Here is a 19,822-nt window from a genome sequence, read left to right on the forward strand (position 1 = left end):
TTAAGCCTCAGCCATTTTTTTACACGAGCATAGACGGCAGACATCAGTGACTGCTGTGTGCCATCGGGAGGAGTGGCAAAACGCATTGCTTGGAAGCTACTCTCTCAGGCGCTGCAGGCACGACACAGAGGCCTGGATGATGCCCAACTTTGATAAGGCGAAAGGCTCATGACTCACTAGCGTCCGTCCGCGCGAACTTGTCAATCAAACTTGTCACAAGTCGACGTCATGAAGTTACGCGAGCTGTTAGAGCCTAGTAGGAAAGCGGAAACACCCCGCACATGATAGTGTACCTTCGTGCCCCTATAGGTATATACTGGTGTGTGTCACGAGTTAAAGTAAGACCATTGAGTGGTACCTTAGATACATAGATTGCGGACCAGCTAATTGGCGTGGAATATTCGGAGTAGTATCAAACAATTCTGCGCATTACGGAGCGTAAGATTACTAGTGGAATCAAAGCGCAACTTATCACAGGGATTCGCACCGACGAACTTTGGTTTCCAAAACCGCGACTTCTTTAAACTTCAAACGTCCATACGGCTAAACTAATTGACGTAGGGCATTTGAAACGGTGTCAAACGATCGGCATTCTTGTACTGTATGCGTTGCCAACCAACGTGTAGTATGCCGTAACTCGAAATCGGTTTTAAGTAACACATCGGATATAACGAAGGTATAGTACGTCGCAATTCAAATCGGTTGTAAAGAACACACCGGATATAACGAAGGTGTAGTATGCCGTAACTCGTAATCGGTTATAAAGAACACATCGGATAAAACGAAGGTATAGTATGTCGTAATTCAAATCGGTTATAAAGACCACACTGGATATAACGAAGGTGTAGTATGCCGTAACTCGAAATCGGTTATAAGGAACACATCGGATATAACGAAGGAACAGTATGTCGTAACTGAAATCGGTTATAACGAACACATCGGATATAACGAAATTGTAGTCTGCCATAACTCGAAATCGGTTACAACGAGCATAACACCAAACAAATGCACACAATGAAGAATCAGAAGCATTCCTGAGAGCTCAGCAGGATATGGCACAAAGGCTTTCGCCTTGCTGCACGTAAAGTGATCCTCCCCTTGACCTTTTTCTGAAAATGTTCCACTAGGCATAAATTTAGATGGATGATGGGGTTGAGAGGCGACTGCTTACCTGCCTGCAGGCAGGTAAGCGAAAAAAGTTCTAGAGAGCGTATAGACTGTCTATAGACAAATCCTAGAGAACAGTTTATAGGCAATACAAATGCCACACACAGTCTAAATGTAATTTATAGATTTATGGCCATATATGTACTTTTAGTGGTATTTTGTCTATAGACAGTAAACAGACTATGAATAGACAAAGAGCAATATATATACGAAGTCTATAATAGAGTCAATAAGAAATCTATAGACTGGCTATAGACCCTTTTTATGAGGATGGCTCGAAAAAGCCACGAAGGTCCTATTCGTGCTCAACAACCACGCGGCGCAGAACGTACCGCCTTCTCTGACTGCACTAACCACCCTATTCTGCCAATGGAAGCGGCGACCAAGAACAGTAGCTTGACATGAGCATAATTCACCTACTCTAGGTGCCCTATTAGCGGCGCGTCACCGGTGCATACTAACACCAGTTGACCGAGCAGGTGCTGACGTCACAGTTCATTTCATTTAATTTTATTTGTTCTTAGTTTTCTGTGTACACAAAGCTAAGGGATCAGGGACAAAAGGTACTGTCCACCCGACTAGGTCCCTAAACGCTTACTTTGTTCGGAAACTGCAGTTTTCAGAACAAAAAAAAAGCGCAAACTTCGAGCCTAGGGAATTAAAATGCAGTAACTACAAATACAGCACTAAAAGAACATTACATACAGAATTGATAAAGGAGCATTACAACAAACACACAACACTTCAAGCAAAACATTAATGGAGTTAATCAACAAAGCAGACATAATTCACCATGTAAAACAACACACACGGGTCTTGTACGAAAAGGAATCATGTATTCATAAATTGAAAAGTGTTAAAAAACAGAGATCACAATTATTAATACATAATTTCATCAAAACTTACCAAACCGCGGAACATTGCTCAAATAAATATTTAAGTAAATCTCTCTTAAGCCCTCTGATTGAAGAAGCTCCCATTGCAATGCTAATTTCTCTATTTTAGTTGGGTTAGTGTACCGCTCCATGAACAGCAATTTAAAAGCGTTGCCCTAACAAAGAAAAAGTATGCAATGGGCTGAAAATATGATCATGTTTGATTCGAAATAAGATTTGGAATAAGACTTGACTTATTATCGCCTCGCTACGGTCACCTGCGTGGTAGCGCGTTTTTTGGCGAGCAGTTCATGCGGGATACCGTGGGCAGGGCATTTCGTGCTTCGTCTCCCGCGGCCGCTTCCCCAGCGGCCGTTTTGCTCGCCTGTTAATAGTTGCAGGTCTTTTTAGTTTATGGCGCAGTCAATGCGCCGCGGTCGCTGGTGACTTTCGACGCCGCGCTGTGCGGCCAATTCTCGGCCGTCTCCGAAGGGAGCTGATCAGTTTTCTGTCCGAGGAACTCTTTTTCTTGGGTGAGGAAGAGTTTCTCCGGCAATGGTCACGCCCATTCATTTCTGTAAATAACGGTCTTGTCCTGGTTTTTAGGCCAAACTGGCGCTAAGCTCATTTTAAGTGTTTCAATGTCAAATTATTACCTTTTTACCCTTCTGTCAATATGTATGCTATCCTGTTTTACATCGCCCACGAGCATTTTCTGTTAGTTACTTAGAGATGGTTATGGTACCTGTTTAATTGGCTCGCCTCACATGCTTACCGTCATGTGTTCTTGTAAATGTCAGTGTAATTGTTAAACTTGGCATGTGTACATGTGTAAATAAATTTTTTTTATAAATAGCTGCCTTAGTAAATAGCGCTAAATGCGAAGCGAAAAGAGAAGCTTTGCCACTCGAGGCGCCAAAGTAACTGGAAGAACATATTTAAATATTACGTCTGGGACACCGCAAACATTCTTGTTTCTGATGCTCCCGGCAGTTCTCGTCAGCAACGGCAACTTCAACTGCAGCGTTAAGGTCGCCCGGCACAACGCAGGCAGCCTTTATTCACTCTCAGGGTGTTGTCAAATTCGTGGCGAATACGAAATTAGCTCGCGCCCATCACTAAAAAAAAAAAAAAGGATGCTTGGTCGATAGCGACCGTTCATTTTCTGCTCGCCGGCCAATAAACTCCCGGCTCTTCTCTCCGCAGAGTCGTTATTCGCTCGGCCAACGACGAAAACAATGACTGCAACCCGCTCTTTCGACTGCCTTTCACCAGATGGCGTCATTTGCTGCGCTTGCTAGTCACTTTTGGTGTGTTCGTGGCTATAGTAAGCACGGACGGAATTGCACGCAGTGAAACAACTACGATTAAGTGGGCAACCGCCGCTAATACTCCCCCTGCCGTTCCCCTACTGCCAATTACCTACCCTTGAAGCACGATATTAAACATTCAGCGCGATATTTCGCCTCGCGAGACCATTCTGTTAATGAAGGAGGCTGCGAGAATGGAAGCTTCTTAATTGCCCATTAAGGAGCCTCATTTTCCATCCTTGTTTGTTTCTTGTTTCCATTCGGCTTGGTTGTTCGGTTTCAATAACTACTACTGGCCGTATAGTATTTACAACAGTGTACGGCGCCTCGCGTTCAATCTTTAAAGCCGCATGGCCGACCGCCAGTAGTGTGCAGTAACGATACCTTCTATGGATGCTGAATTTTGGTTTGCAGCTATACATACTCTAGATCTATTAAGGCGAAAGCCTGTAATGGCTCATTCTCCTGTCCATCCGTCCGGCGTTACACCCAGCGCTTGCGGTGACTCATCGACAAGCGCAGCTGCAAAATGGTGACGTCATCTTCATCGACAGATGGAGCTTTCGGCGCGGCGGCGTCGAGCGCTGCTCCGTCGTGAGTAGGTGTGCGGCAGCTAGTGGAGGAGGATGGCTCCCAAGCGGTGCTGCGATTCCGCGCCAGGCGGTTCGTCGAAGTAGCGCGACAAAGGCTTTCGCCTAGCATACTTTAGGCTGCCAAAGTGCCTCCATAATTTTTTTTAAAGCGAAAGTTTTACTACTTGCACTTTCAGCCTTTGCCGCGGTGCCACCATTGACCTTTAGTTGACCTCTGTGTGACGTCATGTGTGACATCACGCCGAAGAGAAGGGCGACCGACTCGCGCCGTCGCAAGCCGCGGCGGTGCCACCAGCGCGCCTAACTCCTGCGCTCTCCGCTAGGAGCGCAACAGATGCTTTGTGACGTCACGCTGAAGAGAAGGTTGGTTTGGTTTGGTTTATGGGGTTTAACGTCCCAAAGCGACTAAGGCTATGAGAGACGCCGTAGTGGAGGGCTCCGGAAATTTCGACCACCTGGGGTTCTTTAACGTGCACTGACATCGCACAGTACACGGGCCTCTAGAATTTCTCCTCCAAAGAAATTCAACCTCTGCGGCCGGGATCGAACCCGCGTCTTTCGGGTCAGCAGCCGAGCACCATAACCACTGAGCCACCGCGGCGGATGTGCCGAAGAGAAGGGCGACCGACTCGCCGTCGCAAGCCGCGGCGGTGCCACCACCGGCGCCTAACTCCTGCGCTCTCCGCTAGGAGCGCAACAGATGCTTTGTGACGTCACGCCGAAGAGAAGGTTGGTTTGGTTTGGTTTATGGGGTTTAACGTCCCAAAGCGACTAAGGCTCTGAGAGACGCCGTAGTGGAGGGCTCCGGAAATTTCGACCACCTGGGGTTCTTTAACGTGCACTGACATCGCACAGTACACGGGCCTCTAGAATTTCTCCTCCAAAGAAATTCAACCGCTGCGGCCGGGATCGAACCAGCGTCTTTCGGGTCAGCAGCCGAGCACCATAACCACTGGGCCACCGCGGCGGATGTGCCGAAGAGAAGGGCGACCGACTCGCCGTCGCAAGCCGCGGCGGTGCCACCACCGGCACCTAACTCCTGCGCTCTCCGCTAGCAGCGCAACAGGTGCGTTGTGACGTCACGCCGAAGAGAAGGGCGCTGGTTAAAAGGGCCGGGAATTTCAGGGCAAACGAGGTTGCTTACGTGGACGCAGCGAGTGGCAGGTCGGGGGCGGCGGTCGCCTGAGTAGTCGACGGCCGAGGTGCACCAGTCGCCGCCGCCTCCATTAGGAGTAGAAACATAGATACGGCCGAGGAGGTCGCAATAGCGCTTGCTCGCGCCGGAACCAAGGCTAGTTTAATTCTTAGTGACAGCAAAACAGCAACCTGCAACATCGGAAAGGGCAGGGTCTGGCCAGAAACGGCTCGAATTTTGTCCGCAGCCAAAATTGATCGCAAGATCACCTTAATTTGGGTCCCAGCACACATCTCCGTCCCCGGTAACGAGGCGGCCCACATGTTAGCCCGAGATCTCTACTTCCGGGTAACTGCAGAGCCGCCCGACACCCAGGGGATGGACGAACGTTTGCAAACGTACGCGGAAATCGCCGTGCACTACAGGTTAGGCAGGCGTCTAATGCCACCACCAGATCCAAACTTAACCAATACAGAGGCCATCGCATGGAGACGATTACAGGCCGGAAATTTCGTTAACCCCGTCTGGTTATTTTAAACCACGTTAGACGACAAAAAAGATGACAAATGTAAGATCTGCGGAGCGAGGGGGACCCTCGACCATATAATTTGGCAATGCCCTGGATCCCCGGGTGCTGAGGACAATATTAAGAGTAGAGAAGGCCCTTCTGCGAAGCGAGGTCCCCGCCGACCAGAAACGAGCTGTCCGCCTGGCGGCTGAAGTCGCGAAGAGACAATGTATCTTCGCCAGTCTTTAGTGGCGGAGGTCCCGTCCCCCGTCCCCTAGGCCTGCGTGCCAGGGACGGGGAGTAGGGAGCCTCCTACATCGGTGGAAATAAAAGTTATCAATCAATCAAGGGCGACCGACTCGCGCCGTCGCACGCCGCGGCGGTGCCACCACCGGCGCCTAACTGCTGCGCTCTCCGCTAGGAGCGCGATTGTGGCGTTACACTGAGGAGACTAGGCTCGACCACACCGTGGGCTCGACTCACGTCGCTAGAAAGCAGTAGCTGTGCCACCACCAGCGGCTTAACATTGCTTCGCGATCTCGCGCCGTCCGTGTGCGACGGCGGTGCACATGAACGGCGGCCTGACTAGACTGGATTGTACTGGACTGGATTGGATTGGATTAGAATAAATTACATTAGATTGGATTGGATTGTATAACAGATGCATCGCCACAAGTCTAACCACAAGCACCACCACCAGCTACACTACCAGCTGAACCATGGCGTAGGTACGGATATTGCTTTCGCAGTTACCGGGCTTAACCAAGCTAAGCCACAGCGAATTTTTTTTATTACTCCAACTGGTCGTTGCAATAATGTTTTGAGGTGAGGAGAGGTCTCTAGTTGGGACGCCTTGAATTTTAGAGTAGGTCAACGTGTGGGAGAGGACTGAATGGCTCTCTTTATTCAGTGACTTCTTTGTTGAAACTACGCAACTTTCGGAGAAAGCTTTCACAAATGTACTTTGTTTACGTCTGAAGTAAATTTTTTAGATGCTGTTTCTGGCATTCGCATGAATCTTTAAAGAGCAGGGAACCAAATTTTCGTCTTAAGCTTTCAAAGGGTGTAAGACATCAGTAAGCACGGAATATCATGTGGCCTGCGCCCTGAGCCCAACAGGTAATCTTCCCAATAGGCAATCTAAGATTGAGCTTATTTGAAGTTTTAGTGCTTTCACGTGCCGAATGCTAGCTATGACACCGCAGTTTAGTTAAGACGTCCTAGACGTCCTTCAAAGAGCACGTGAACCAGTGAGCGTATAGCCCTAGCTGACGGCAAATACAGTGGGGGCATCGGCTTGTCTGCAGTAGATACAGGTTTGGAGCAATGTGATCGTGTTTGGCCAGTAGAGGATCGGGGAAAACAAACGCTAAACCCTGGCTCCCGGGGGTAGCCCACATAGCATCTTGAATGTTCATGAAAGCCCGGCATGAATATAAAATGGAGATCTTGATTCAGTCCACAAGGAATTAAATTTTTTCACTACTGCACCAATATTAAAAAATCCAGTCAAGCAATTATCCACTCTTCTGCGCCGAAAATGGAAAACAAAAAACTAGAAAAATGCTTGGTGTTCGCCCCTGGCAAACAATCGTCAGCTGCAAGACAATAAAACGCTCGCTTGCATTGTTTTTGCATTTGAATGCGTTGAGTAGCACTCTCACACGTACACACCTATTCTGCAGGACACACGGCACTGCGTATCGATACGCATAGAACGAAGCTTTATAATGACGAGTCTGGAAAACACAAATACACGATCTGCCCATGTTGTGGATTCAGGAACCGGGGCCACGGCAGAGTGCGATCGGAAGCTGCCTCGGACTACGGAACTTGGGCAGGCATGGCCGGCACGCATGTCTGCGTCATGCACATAAAGTGCCGGGCAACCATGGGCAGCGTCTCACCCTTCCATTTCCGGTAGGCCACCGGATACTGCCTGCGAACGACGCAGAGTAATAACGGTGCCACTAAGTTAATGCCATGCATCAGAAATGTGTTGCGCGTAAGGCTGCCAGACTCATCTACTAAAATTGCGTGGACGTTTTGGCAACTTAAGTGTTGGGAGGCGAAAGCCGAGGACACTATGCTGTGGCGACTTCCGGTGAATGTGACGTCACACCGTTCCCGTGGCTATATCGATAGCCAAATTGTACATCTTTCGAGGATCTTAAGTGTTAATTACGCTTAATTACACAATTATCCAATTTGACACAAATGCGACGTTTTCCCGACCATTCTTTGACAATTTTCACTTTGCCGTGACGACTTCCAGTGAATGTGACGTCACAACGTTCCCGTGGCTATATTGATGTCTGCGCTATTTCGAAGCAATTTACACATGCTTGCCTATAATTAATTAGCTAATTAACCTACAGTCTTCGAGCTTGCCATCTAAGTTCATTTTTTTCCCGTCTATCTGCAGCAACCATCGATTTTCTTCTAACTTTTTTAGTTCCCGAGTTAAACGCGTGTGACACACTTTGTTAACGGACGACAGTGTGAGCCATTAAAGGCTTCCGCTTTAATACGCTTTCTATTTTAACGCGCAATGATATTGGCATGCAGGCCAATATGCGCACTGCTTGCAGCTTGAATACGTTTGGGTGAGCGCATTACCCGTCGCAATGGCTCGCTGGCGTTATCGTTCGACCACTGGTCTTAAGTTTGCGGGTTTGATTGGCTTGGTTTATTGGGGTTTAACGTCCCAAAGCGACTCAGGCTATAAGGGACGCGGTAGTGAAGGGCTCGGGAAATTTCGACCACCCGGGGTTCTTTAACGTGCACTGACATCGCACAGTACACGGGCCTCTAGAATTTCGCTCCATTGAAGTTTGACCGTCGCGGCCGGGAGGATCGAACCCGCGTCTTTCGGGACAGCAGCCGAGCACCATAACCACTGAGCCACCGCGGCGGGCTTAGGGATGGATTACAGGTACCGGCGACCACAATTAGACGGAGACGAAACACAAAAACACCCTCGTACTGAGCGCTATGGGGCAGAAACGTGGAGGCTAACAAAGAGGGTTCAGCCTAAGTTAAGGACAACGCAGCGAGCTATGGAAAGGAAAATGATAGGTGTAACGTTAAGAGATCGGAAGAAGGCGGAGCGGGTGAGGGAACAAACGCGGGTTAATGACATCTTAGTTGAAATCAAGACGAAGAAATGGGCTTGGGCAGGGCATGTAATGCGAGGGCAAGATAGCCGCTGGTCCTTAAGGGTAACGGAGTGGATTCCAGGAGAAGGGAAACGTAGCAGGCAGCGGCAGAAAGTTAGGTGGGCGGATGAGATTAAGAAGTTTGCGGGGATACAGTGGCGGCAACTGACAAAGGACAGGGTTAATTGGAGAGACATGGGAGAGGCCTTTGCCCTGCAGTGGGTGTAGTCAGGCTGATGATGATGACTGAGCGCTGTTATAGTCGGATACAACTTTAACTAATCTTTCAGCGGAAGCTCCCATAGAAGCCCCATGCTTTCTATGGTGGCTACCTTCGTCTGTGATAAAATCTTGTTTATCTTTTTCTCTCTTCCTCCGTTTCCAAGTACCTGTGCACATCGAGGATATGGATACCTCTTCCTACACCGTCATGTGTAGAGTGTAGACTATATGCTGGCATGTCTATTCTGTGTTCCTAAAAGACACAGGAACATTCATTGGAACTCAAGTGACTTTGAATCTGCATAGACACACAGGTCAGCTCATGGTCAGTAAGCTCCGCACTGCGGAAGCTTAGTTGTTCTAGAGGAAATGTGGCGCTCTAGCTCCAGAATGGAACCATGCATGAAAGCCTTTGTGTCCACGTTTTGTCCAATAAAAATATGATCATGACTGACTCTGGTCGTGAGGCTATGCGTGCCAGGGCGGGTATGCTTTCGAGAATGTGCCGCCCAAGACCATGTGATCCACGAGGTACTAGGATTTTAAGGAATGGGAGAATTTTCAAGTGGGTCAGAAAGTGTCTGCTCATACAGGTGCTCCAATGCAGGGCTGTGGTACAGGTGGCCTGGCAATAGGCGCACTAATGATGAAAGGAATGGAAGTCGGTCAAAAGTTCCCAGGCCATAGAGTGTGCTTTCTTGCGGTACAGTCGGGCAGTTACGCCACCCCTGAAGATCAAGATATCTGTACAGCGTAGAAGAAGTATTTTTCTAACCTCCGAGAACCTTGGCAGCTTTATCGGCATCTTAAGTGCCAGGATATACCGGATAAAAGCTGAAGTGTGGCCAGGGAACTTTTGACCAACCCTGTACATCGAGTCGTCTATTCCAATTTCAATAGACAATCTCCGGGGTTCTGTTTTGCCTCCTGCTGTGCGTTCACAAGCACTGCTCGGCAGAAGTTGACTTGGACAGCAAACAATTACGACATCATGTATTGAATGCCATCTATTGAAACATTATTGTAGGGCCCTGTGATGCAGGAGTCCTCCCGTACCAGAGTCCGTAGATGGTCAGGCTCGCCCAGACGCAGCTGTGCAGGAGCAGGGCCAGTCCGAGGGGCACCGAGAGCAGCCACGAGAGGCTGGCCATCCGTCGACTCGCCTCCAGCCACGACAGCGTCAGGGCCAGCGACAGGCTGGTGGCCAAGAGCAGGCTCATGCCGAAGAGCACGTGGTGGCCCAGATTTCTCTCGTCACGGAACCAGTCCAGGAAGGCCTGCGTGGGCATGGAGAGGTCTGCACTTGCAGGGATATGTGTACAAAGAATTATTAACGCGAAAGCATATCTTAGCTGTCTTCGCGGTTTCGTGTCCACAGAAAGTGGACGCAAAGCGTGTTGGCAGCACTTAGGCCGGTCGAGGAACAGTTATGACCAAAATAATGACTGAATTTGAAAGAGGACGATAAAATGTCGATGCGCGTCAAATTTAGTTATGTATTTCAACGTTCGTCTCGCTTGGTGGCGTATATTCCCAGAATTTCGTCGTCCACACACTATATTGACATCTGTGACTATTTTTATGTGCAATCGACATTTTCATTTCTAATTAATTGACTAATTACTTGGTAAATTGGTAAATTGTTTTTGAGGAAAGTAAATGGCGTAGTGTCTGTCCCACATATATCGGCGGACACCTGAACCACGCCGTAAGGGAAGGGAGGAAGGTAGGAGTGAAAGAAGAAAGAGAGAAAGACGTGCCGTAGTGGAGGTCTCCGGAATAATTTCGACCTACTGAGGATCTTGAACGACGTGCGCTGACATCGCACTATAAAGATCCTCAGGTGGTCGAAATTAATCCGGAGACTTCCACTGCGGCACGTCTTTCTCTCTTTCTTCTTTCCCTCCTACCTTCCTCCCTTCCCTTGCGGCGCGGTTCAGGTGTCCGCCGATATATGTGAGACAGATACTGCGCCATTTCCTTTCATTTAAAACCAATTTACCAAGTAATTAGTCAATTAATTATAAATGAGAATGTCGATTAATTGAACGTAAAAAATAGTCACAGACGTTGATATAGTGGGTGGAACGACGAAATTGTGGGAAAATACGCCTCCAAGCGAGATGAAGGTTGAAATTGATCAGAAAGTGATTGATTAACGTTAATTAATTAAGCTCTCTTTCATTGAGTACGTATGTATGCGGCGAGTGGGAAGGGGAACCGGGGGTTGAGTAGTTCATGGACACTTCTGCCCTTATTGGAGGGAAGAAATCTTGATTTATACTTTGACTTTACGAATATCTGAAATAAATTAATTATAGTTCTTTTTACGGGCTCCAGGTTACTAGCAGCTGGCTTCCCAACTGCAGAAACTGAAAAAGAATGCGTTCCACAAAGTGCACATTCGGTAGAAAAAGTATACGAGATGAGGGTGAGTGAACAAAAGAAATATTTGTTCCTGTTACCCAAATACAACCGCCTGAATTGTCTTGCCGGGATGAACAGACTTACATTTTCTCTCTAATGGTATAAAGGTCGGTTAATTGGCTGCAGAGAAAGCTATAAAAAAAATTTTTACACAAATACCCCGCAATCGTTTGGTCAAGACAAAATATTCCGAACAATTTATACTTACCCTACCTAAACGTTCTATACGAGCCGCTACAATGGAATTAAGAGATTATGGAGCCCATACGATATGAAAATATACAGGGTGTACCAGCTAAATTTAACCAAACTTTTAAAAAAGGCGAAGTGTCCTAGTCCAGTGAAACCAACTGAGGGTTGTTCATAGTCGCGTGGCCTAGTCTTGAGTATTTCTTTCCCTCTTCAAAGTTAATTAATTACTTAAGTTTAATTAGCTAACTTTTTAATTATTGACTTCAGGAAGAAAGTGTCAATGCGAAAGCTTTAGATCGCCTCGAAAAACCGCTAGTAGTGCTGTTTTCGTCATTTTACGATTTACGTAGCTACATTTATTGGCCTTAAAAGAAAGTTATCACGTGACCAGCTGCTCGCTCACTTCTCTGCACCAATGTGCATGCAAAGTCTCATCGAGGAGAGGACTTGAGGAAAAAACGGATTTTATTCTTTAAGGCGCGTCTAGGGACGTCGAAGTGGCACAGATGTCATGTGGAAGCTTTTTATTATTGTACGGGTTATTTTTAAAGGTCGGTAAAAAAACTACTTTACGTGAATATTACTTTGCTGCAAACGTCTCAGTAAGCGGTTTCTCAAAGCGATCTACAACTTTCCCATTGACACTTTGTTCCTCACGTAAATAATTAAAAAGTTAGTTAATTAAGCTTAACTAATTAGTCAGCTTTGAAGAACGAAAAAAATACTGCAGACTAGGTCACGCGACTCTAAAGAACCCTCATTTGGTTTGAGACAGCTAGGACATCAAGTGTTTTTTAAAAGCTTGGTTACATTTAGCTCGGACACCTGGTATACGGAAACTCAAATCTTGTCTGTACGGCTCCATGAGCATTCAACATAATTTCCATCCGATTTCCCTATAGTGTGCATTCTTTCATATGGAGTCCGTAAGCTTCCATACGTGCTTTTATAAAATCCGTACCGACTCCATATACTCCACACTGAGTCCATACAATTTCTTATGGGAACGTATGAAATTATCGAACTCGTCGTATGGCAACTTTCAGTAGGGTACATTCTCGCAAACGCTTTTTGTTGACTGGTGGTCTGCTGTCATTTAAAAGCGTTATTGAAAAGGTGAAACTATAGGGAGTGCGGACTGCTGAACTACTACCCGTTGACAGCATGCGGCAACTTACGCTAAATTCATACTGGTGTGGCACCACAGGGACAGGGACAGAGACAGAGTGACAACAACACAAGTGCTCACTAACAACTGACAAAGTTTATTAAAAGCACAAAAAATATATAGACGAAACCTATGGTTAAATGCACAGTCATAACATGGTTACAAGGGTTACAAGCAAGAACACGCGTTAAATCCCAACGAATCTATCTGTTATCATAGTTTAGTGTTCTTTGAAGATAATCAACCTCGGCGTCAAGCAGTAGCAAGGATGGCAAACTCACGCATACATCTGCCGACTTTTTTATGCGGAAGGCCTCCATAATCTCCCGGGAAGTCTTATCTTTGTGCTTCCAGAGAACGCGCGTTTCCTTGAACAATGGGGCACACTTGTGGCTTTTTACATGCTTAGCCAGGTGCGTCCCCGAACTCCCGTCAAGGGACCTGGCATGCTCCTGGAGGCGTACATTCAGACAGCGTCCTGTCTGCCCCGTGTAGTGTCGACCGCAAGTTAGGGGAATGGAATAGACCACACCGCAAGCACAGTCGGCAGATGTATGCGTGAGTTTGCCATCCTTGCTACTGCTTGACGCCGAGGTTGATTATCTTCAAAGAACACTAAACCATGATAACAGATAGATTCGTTGGGATTTAATGCGTGTTCTTGCTTGTAACCCTTGTAACCATGTTATGACTGTGCATTTAACCATAGGTTTCGTCTATATATTTTTTGTGCTTTTAATAAACTTTGTCAGTTGTTAGTGAGCACTTGTGTTGTTGTCACTCTGTCTCTGTCCCTGTCCCTGTGGTGCCACACCAGTATGAATTCGTACCAACTCGCCCAATTTTCAACCCTTTTACGCTAAATCCCTTGTATTCAGTGCATCTAGTCTTAACTGTAATGTAATGGAAGCATATTTGAGGCGCTGGAATTTGAGTGATGAAGCCAGGGAAAATGGTATGCATTGCTTGCTGTTTTTCAGTGCTGAGAGAGTGTTACCGGGTTAGCCGTAGTAACTGCTGAATGGGTAAATGTGTTCCTCGTGGCATTTGCATTGACGTACCTGTCGCCGGCACATGCGGACGTCGAAGTGGTAGCCACAGGCGTCGCACTGGTAGGCTTTGGCGTGGTACGTGCCTCGCAGCACGTTGATATTCCCGGCGGCGAGGCCTAACATATATGGACGCGGAAAATAATCAGAAACACATATTCGAACACAGACATACATTCTTATTTAGGGATGTTACGCGTTCTTCTTGGACCAGTAACGGCGTGAAGTTCACTGACGGAGGTTAGGCTAATTATATTTGCTGCTAAATATAACCATCGTCTGATTACCTACAAACATTGGCTTCAGTGGGCGCTGGCCATTTCTAGATAGCCTACATCATCGACAGCCTCCTTTCCAGATGAGCAAATTTTCTAGCAAATATTTCGTTATGTATTCTAACTACAGTGTGCGGAATGTTTATCTCGGTATTCAAAATTTTCTTTTCAATCCCAAATTTCTTCCGTTTACACTACTAGCACTACTCGGGGTTTCCAGTGAAATAAGATTCTGCGAAGAAAAACGATAGACAAAAGATTCACAACTAAAGAAGCTGCAAATGCGATGACGTGTCACTATATGTAATATTTTACAGGCTAAAACAAATACAAGTGCTATGTGTTCCTTCACAACTTAAGAAAGCGTATATAAAAAGGTATCTCCCGCCAGACTGAGCAAAAAATGAGCTTTTCATGAAGAAAAATGGCCTCTGAAATAAGATGTGAAGAATTAAAACGCAACACAAGCAAGTACAGTCGGGGACAGTACGGTGACTTTGTGTACGGTGAGTTTGTGGACTAGGTGGTCCACAAACAAATCGGGTAGCTCCATTATTCGCCACCGCTGGAGATGAAACTTGTGAAACTCAAAATCCTCCTCTCTTTCCTCAACAAGTGTGAACTCCAACTCACCCCTAATAATTAAAAAAAAAAACTAACGGCTTCGTTCGTGGATCACGCGGGTCCGGAACAAACTATTGCGCGATATCTATCCAATTAGAGTCGATTGTTTTCAGAGCATTGCACCTTCATTAGAGGGTGCGTTACTGATTTACACTCACCAGGTGAGCTGAGTCGATCATAGCAGTCTGTCCTCCCTCTTGGATACTCTGGGGCTGGTTGTACGAATGGAGCTGGTCAGGAAAGGGAGAAAACAATACATCGATTTTAAAGGCGAAACAGGTATGATTGCCATGACGCGTTCAGCCACTCCCATCACTGTGTTATTAATCTAATATTCGGATTAAATACTTTATTTTTTCTGTACAATCGGAAATCGTGCAGGCCGCCTATTTACATTTATGCACGGTTTTGTCGATATTTTTTTGTTCTCGCATCACTAAGATTTCATCATTTCATCATTTTCATCATCAGTTTATTCCAACATCAACATTACAGATGCTGAGGACCGTGAACAAAAAGCCTCTAACTGGGCTTGACGGGATTCACGGCCCCTAAAAACATGACATTAGCAACAAAACTAGAATACAAACACAACGCATCAGACATGGGATGATCTCGTACAAAATCAAGAGATAAGCAAAAGACAATTACAAGGTTAGGAGAGTGTTTAATGAAGTATACAATGTACGGTGCAATGCACAAAAAGGTAGAAAGTGCAATTACTGTGGCTATTGTATATTTAAAAAAATATTTTTTTCGCCCCAGAATACTTCCTGTTTGAAGAGGACATGTTTTTCGAGCAAGCAATTATCCCAGGGAAAAAAGAGAAGCATTGATAGTTGGCGTGTCACCTAGGTGTCACCGCCACTTTATCAAGATAACACGGAGAGGAATGCTTCGCATGCCTCGCCCTCTTACCAAAACCGTAGCGACACGCGTCGTGTGCACCAAACCTTTTGAAGCACCATGCCATTCATACCGGAAGCTCTCTGGGGCTAGTGATTTCCTTCTTTTTTGTAAACGCCCAAAACCTTGTATACAGCCTCTTAATTTAAGTCGAATATAGTTTACTTTCCATCTTTACCGCCGCGGTGGCTCAGTGGTTACGGTGCTCGGCTGCTGGCCCGAAAGACGCGGGTTCGATCCCGGCCGCGGCGGTTGAATTTCGATGGAGGCGATATTTTACAGGCCCGTGTGCTGTGCGATGTCACTGCACGTTAAGGAACGAAAGGTGGTCGAAATTTCCGGAGCCCTTCACTACGGCGTCCCTCATAGCCTGTGTCGCTTCGGGACGTTAAATCCTAATAAACCAATAAACCAAACTTTCCATATTTAAGAGTTCGCATCAGTGTCCTATTTGTGACACCTTCGATACAATGTACACAACTCTGTGAGATACACTTCGCTCACATTGCACTCTATTAGTAACTCTTTATGTCTCTTATCGCGACTGCTGCGACTGCACACACCTATAAAAACATTTCTTGCAAATGATTTAAACAGACAAATATGCTTTCATGAAATCTGTCATCTTTGGCGCTTTTTAAATGCATAATGTTTCAATGCGCAAACTCTAGATTTTGTCCAGGTGCAAGCCCGGAAAGGAGGCCCTTCCTCTCAAATAATGGCGCCATCAAGTCCGAAAATGCGCTACTGGGCGGAAACAAGAAGGTTTGGTCTGGTTTGGTTTGGTTAACAGGGGTCTAAAGTCCCAAAGCGACTCAGGCTATGAGGGACGCCGTAGTGAAGGGCTCCGGACAATTTCGACCACTTGGGGTTCGTTAACGTGCACTGACATCGCACAGTAAACGGGGCTCCACAATTTTGTCTCGATCGAAATTCGACCGCGCGGCCGGGATCGAACGCGCGTCTTTCAGGTCTGCAGCCCAGCGCCATAACCACTGAGCCACCGCGGCGGCCCAGAAACAAGAAGGGCTTTCCTGTACAGCAACACTGCACTTGCTTACTTCTGCTCGTGGTCCAGTTCCACGAGAAGTTCGTCGTACTTCTCTGAATTGTTCCAGCGGTCGCCGTTGGCGCAAGATCATCCGGTAGTGCAGAAGGCGGCTCAATCAGGTTCCCATCCAAAGCTGGAACCACTGTCGCATTCGGAACCGGAATAACTCCAGCGGCCCCGTCAGTTGCCAAAGCCGCCGCCGCAACTACGGCGGAACCTGCAGCCTCAGACGCTTCCGTGAGCGCATGTGCGGCCTCCACAACTTCTTGAGCTTGAAGAGGCTCTGAGTGCGGTGAAAGCATGACCGCGGAAGGGGCAGTCAGGATAACGACCGCTGCAGCGTCTATAGCCGGCACAGTTTGAAACTGCAAACAAGTCCGATCCAAAGGTGAAGCCTAAGTCGAAGCCGAGGTTGATGAGTTTGCAGGCTGTCGAGTGCTGCCGGGAACGAGTTGCTGCTCCTTTCTTGACGCGTGGTTGCAGTGAAACACTCTGCATTCGTGAAAAATCAAAATTACTTAGGCGTGGTTTTGTTTCATAGTTTTTAAAAAACCTTAAAAAACCCTCTAAGCTCCGAACGCATTTTTGGTAAAACCGCTGCATTTTAATTCATCTGGCCTGCCGCAGGCTATCGTTAACTGGAGTGGTCTTCCGGGACACATAGTAAATATTTGAGATCCAGCTCGTTTTAGAGCCGAAGCAACGGCCATTTTTTTCAAGTTACTAAAGTGTCACTAAGCATTGTTTAATGATGTTCCTATATTTCATTAACGTACTAACAATCAATAAGTTTAGTATACACGTGTTACTCATGCTCTGCCATTCCCTATCAAATGTAATGCAATATTCACACAATATTCAGTTCTTGGAGCCTGTGAGATGATATCAACCAATAAATAAATAAATAAATAAATATAGAGGCCGCAAGTGATGAATGATGTATAACCTACTGGACGCTCGCTCCCCTCTGGAGAAATTCCGACGCGATATCTAACATATGGTGTGTAGAGAGAATGTTTCGCATCGTATCACTGGCGGACTGCATCAGGAACTGTATTCATGACCTTCGCATCGACTATGTTGCTTTGCGATTGCTTGGTGCATTGTCTTTTGCATAATTTGCAACTTGATCAGAACAGGGCTTTGCTAAACGAGCGTCTGACCTTAGGAACGGTTTTATGCTTTTCTCACGAGCATACGGAGCCTAGTGACCTGCGTAGCGGAGCCCGCATATGTGTAAAGTCTGTTTCCTAAAACAAAACAATCACAAATTACCGAGCATTTCACATTAAACTAAATGAACCATTATGTAGGCATTTGAGCGCAGTTAAAGAAAGCCAGATAGTAGATGACTCCAAGGAGAGGGATTTAATAGGAGATGAGGTTCAATAAATCCATCATTCATGGTGTTCAGCACTCTCTAACTAGTTTTTGCCGTTAAGCCCTGCTAGTGTGCCCCGTCGTGTTGGAATCAAGCAAATAGACAAGCTGTACTCCTGGTGTTCAAAACAATTCCTACTGCATCCAACACAATGCTTATCAAAAATAATAGCAAGCGAGGTTTTTATTGGTTAAAAGTCGAAAACGGTCCTCAACTCTATCTGCGTATAGCGCTGCGAATCTTTGTAGTGTTTGTTTATTCATTCACACAGCGGCCGGCGCGCCGCTTTATCGCTTTGGTTGTGATCCAAGACACGACCAGATTTACTCGATTGATCGCATCCAGGTGGAGCCGCTTCTACGTTGTTCCGCAATGTTCTAGCAACTTTGCGCGCTTTATCTCGAAACAAAAAATCAAAACTGAGTACTAAGAAAATTGCCCAGCAGCAAATAGATGAAAGGTTCCGGAATTAAGCGAATAAAAAGCGTACTAAACGGACCGGCTGAAATTCTTCTTTTTGCATGTCTTAAGGTTTCATCAGCGCAAATCCTGGCACCAGCAGTGCGTCCTCTGATCTGATACCTTTGCCCTGCCACACGCAAATCATTTACCATGATTAATGCAACAGCGGCTATTCGCCATTTCTTACACGAGGAGAAAAACATTGGTTCAGAGTGACCGCGGTTAGATGATTTCAGCAGTGGATAATGCTGCTCGTGTCAAACCGATGCCTGAAAGGTTAGCCTTTACTGAAAATATTTACTGATAGTTAGGAAGATAATGGCAGTACACTCTGTCGTCGAGCTGCGTACTTCAGCACCACACAACTATCGCGCTGGTTCCAATAACCACGTCTAAGGATTTCGTATAATAAGTGTATGACTAGCCGTGCATTGCAAAAAGCTTGGCGTGTGGCTCATCATTCCACCGAAAGCGTCCGTGCAATGCACAATTAGCAGTTATAGCAATGCACCTATTCAGAACTGACGTAATGGATGCAGTGGTGCGGAAATAATCGTCACAAGTAGAGAACTGAAGCTTACCGAAGGGAGCACTTTCCGATGGCTGAAGTCTTCTTCTTCACCCCAGTCAACGTGGCACATACCCACGCGTGGGGATTGGCCAAGGTACGGTGGTGAACGCCAAAGAAGTATTTATGCGAAAAATAAACCGAAGTTGAAGAGTAGAATGACTGAAACTAGAAAAAAATAAATTAATTTTTGAAAGATTTAAATAAATTATAGAAATTAGAAGTACCAGGACTAGAATAAAATACACTTTTTGGACATTCGGCAGATTCTTATGTGTAGTGAACAATATAACTGACCAGTTGCAGCAAAGTAATCATGAAGGTAGCCGCAAATAGTGCTTAACGAGAATCCCGTGGCGCTCGCACCAAACGAGAGCAGACCTGGTAGAGACAAAGGGAGCCCTAACCTCAAAAGAGGAACCTCCAAATACTAATTTCTCTAAAGTTCAAACCGGCTTCAAGAGATGAGAAAATGTTCTATTGTTTCGACTTCTCCGCATGAGTTACAAAGGATTGTCGTAGCGAACCCGCATCTGCATAAGTACAAATTGAAGTGGGGGATTCTGCATCGCAGAATCACCCTCTTGTTTCTCTTCTCAATTGTCGTGTGCTCCCCAGCCCCACTAGTAGCAGCAGAAGACAATAAAAAGACTCTTTTAACAGCGTTCAGGGAAAGCTGGGCGAAATGGAAGGGATGCTGTAAGACGTATATGCAGAATAAAAGTTACAGTAACGACCATGAGCATTTTGT

At 46.3% G+C, this 19,822-nt stretch overlaps 1 protein-coding gene across 1 annotated transcript; it reads right to left on the minus strand.

Moving 5' to 3' along the window:
- Positions 1–7,412: 7,412 nt before the first annotated feature.
- On the minus strand, positions 7,413–13,831 carry LOC149366765 (uncharacterized). Its single transcript, XM_089565664.1, has 3 exons — positions 13,817–13,831; positions 10,025–10,245; positions 7,413–7,527 (listed from the first exon to the last, which is right to left on the minus strand). Exons 1-3 carry the CDS (start codon positions 13,829–13,831, stop codon positions 7,413–7,415), a joined length of 351 nt encoding a protein of 116 aa, XP_089421790.1.
- Positions 13,832–19,822: the final 5,991 nt, after the last annotated feature.

This window comes from Amblyomma mixtum, chromosome 1 (genome assembly GCF_055824585.1).
Source record: "Amblyomma mixtum isolate Tamu chromosome 1, ASM5582458v1, whole genome shotgun sequence".
NCBI classification, from domain to species: domain Eukaryota; kingdom Metazoa; phylum Arthropoda; class Arachnida; order Ixodida; family Ixodidae; genus Amblyomma; species Amblyomma mixtum.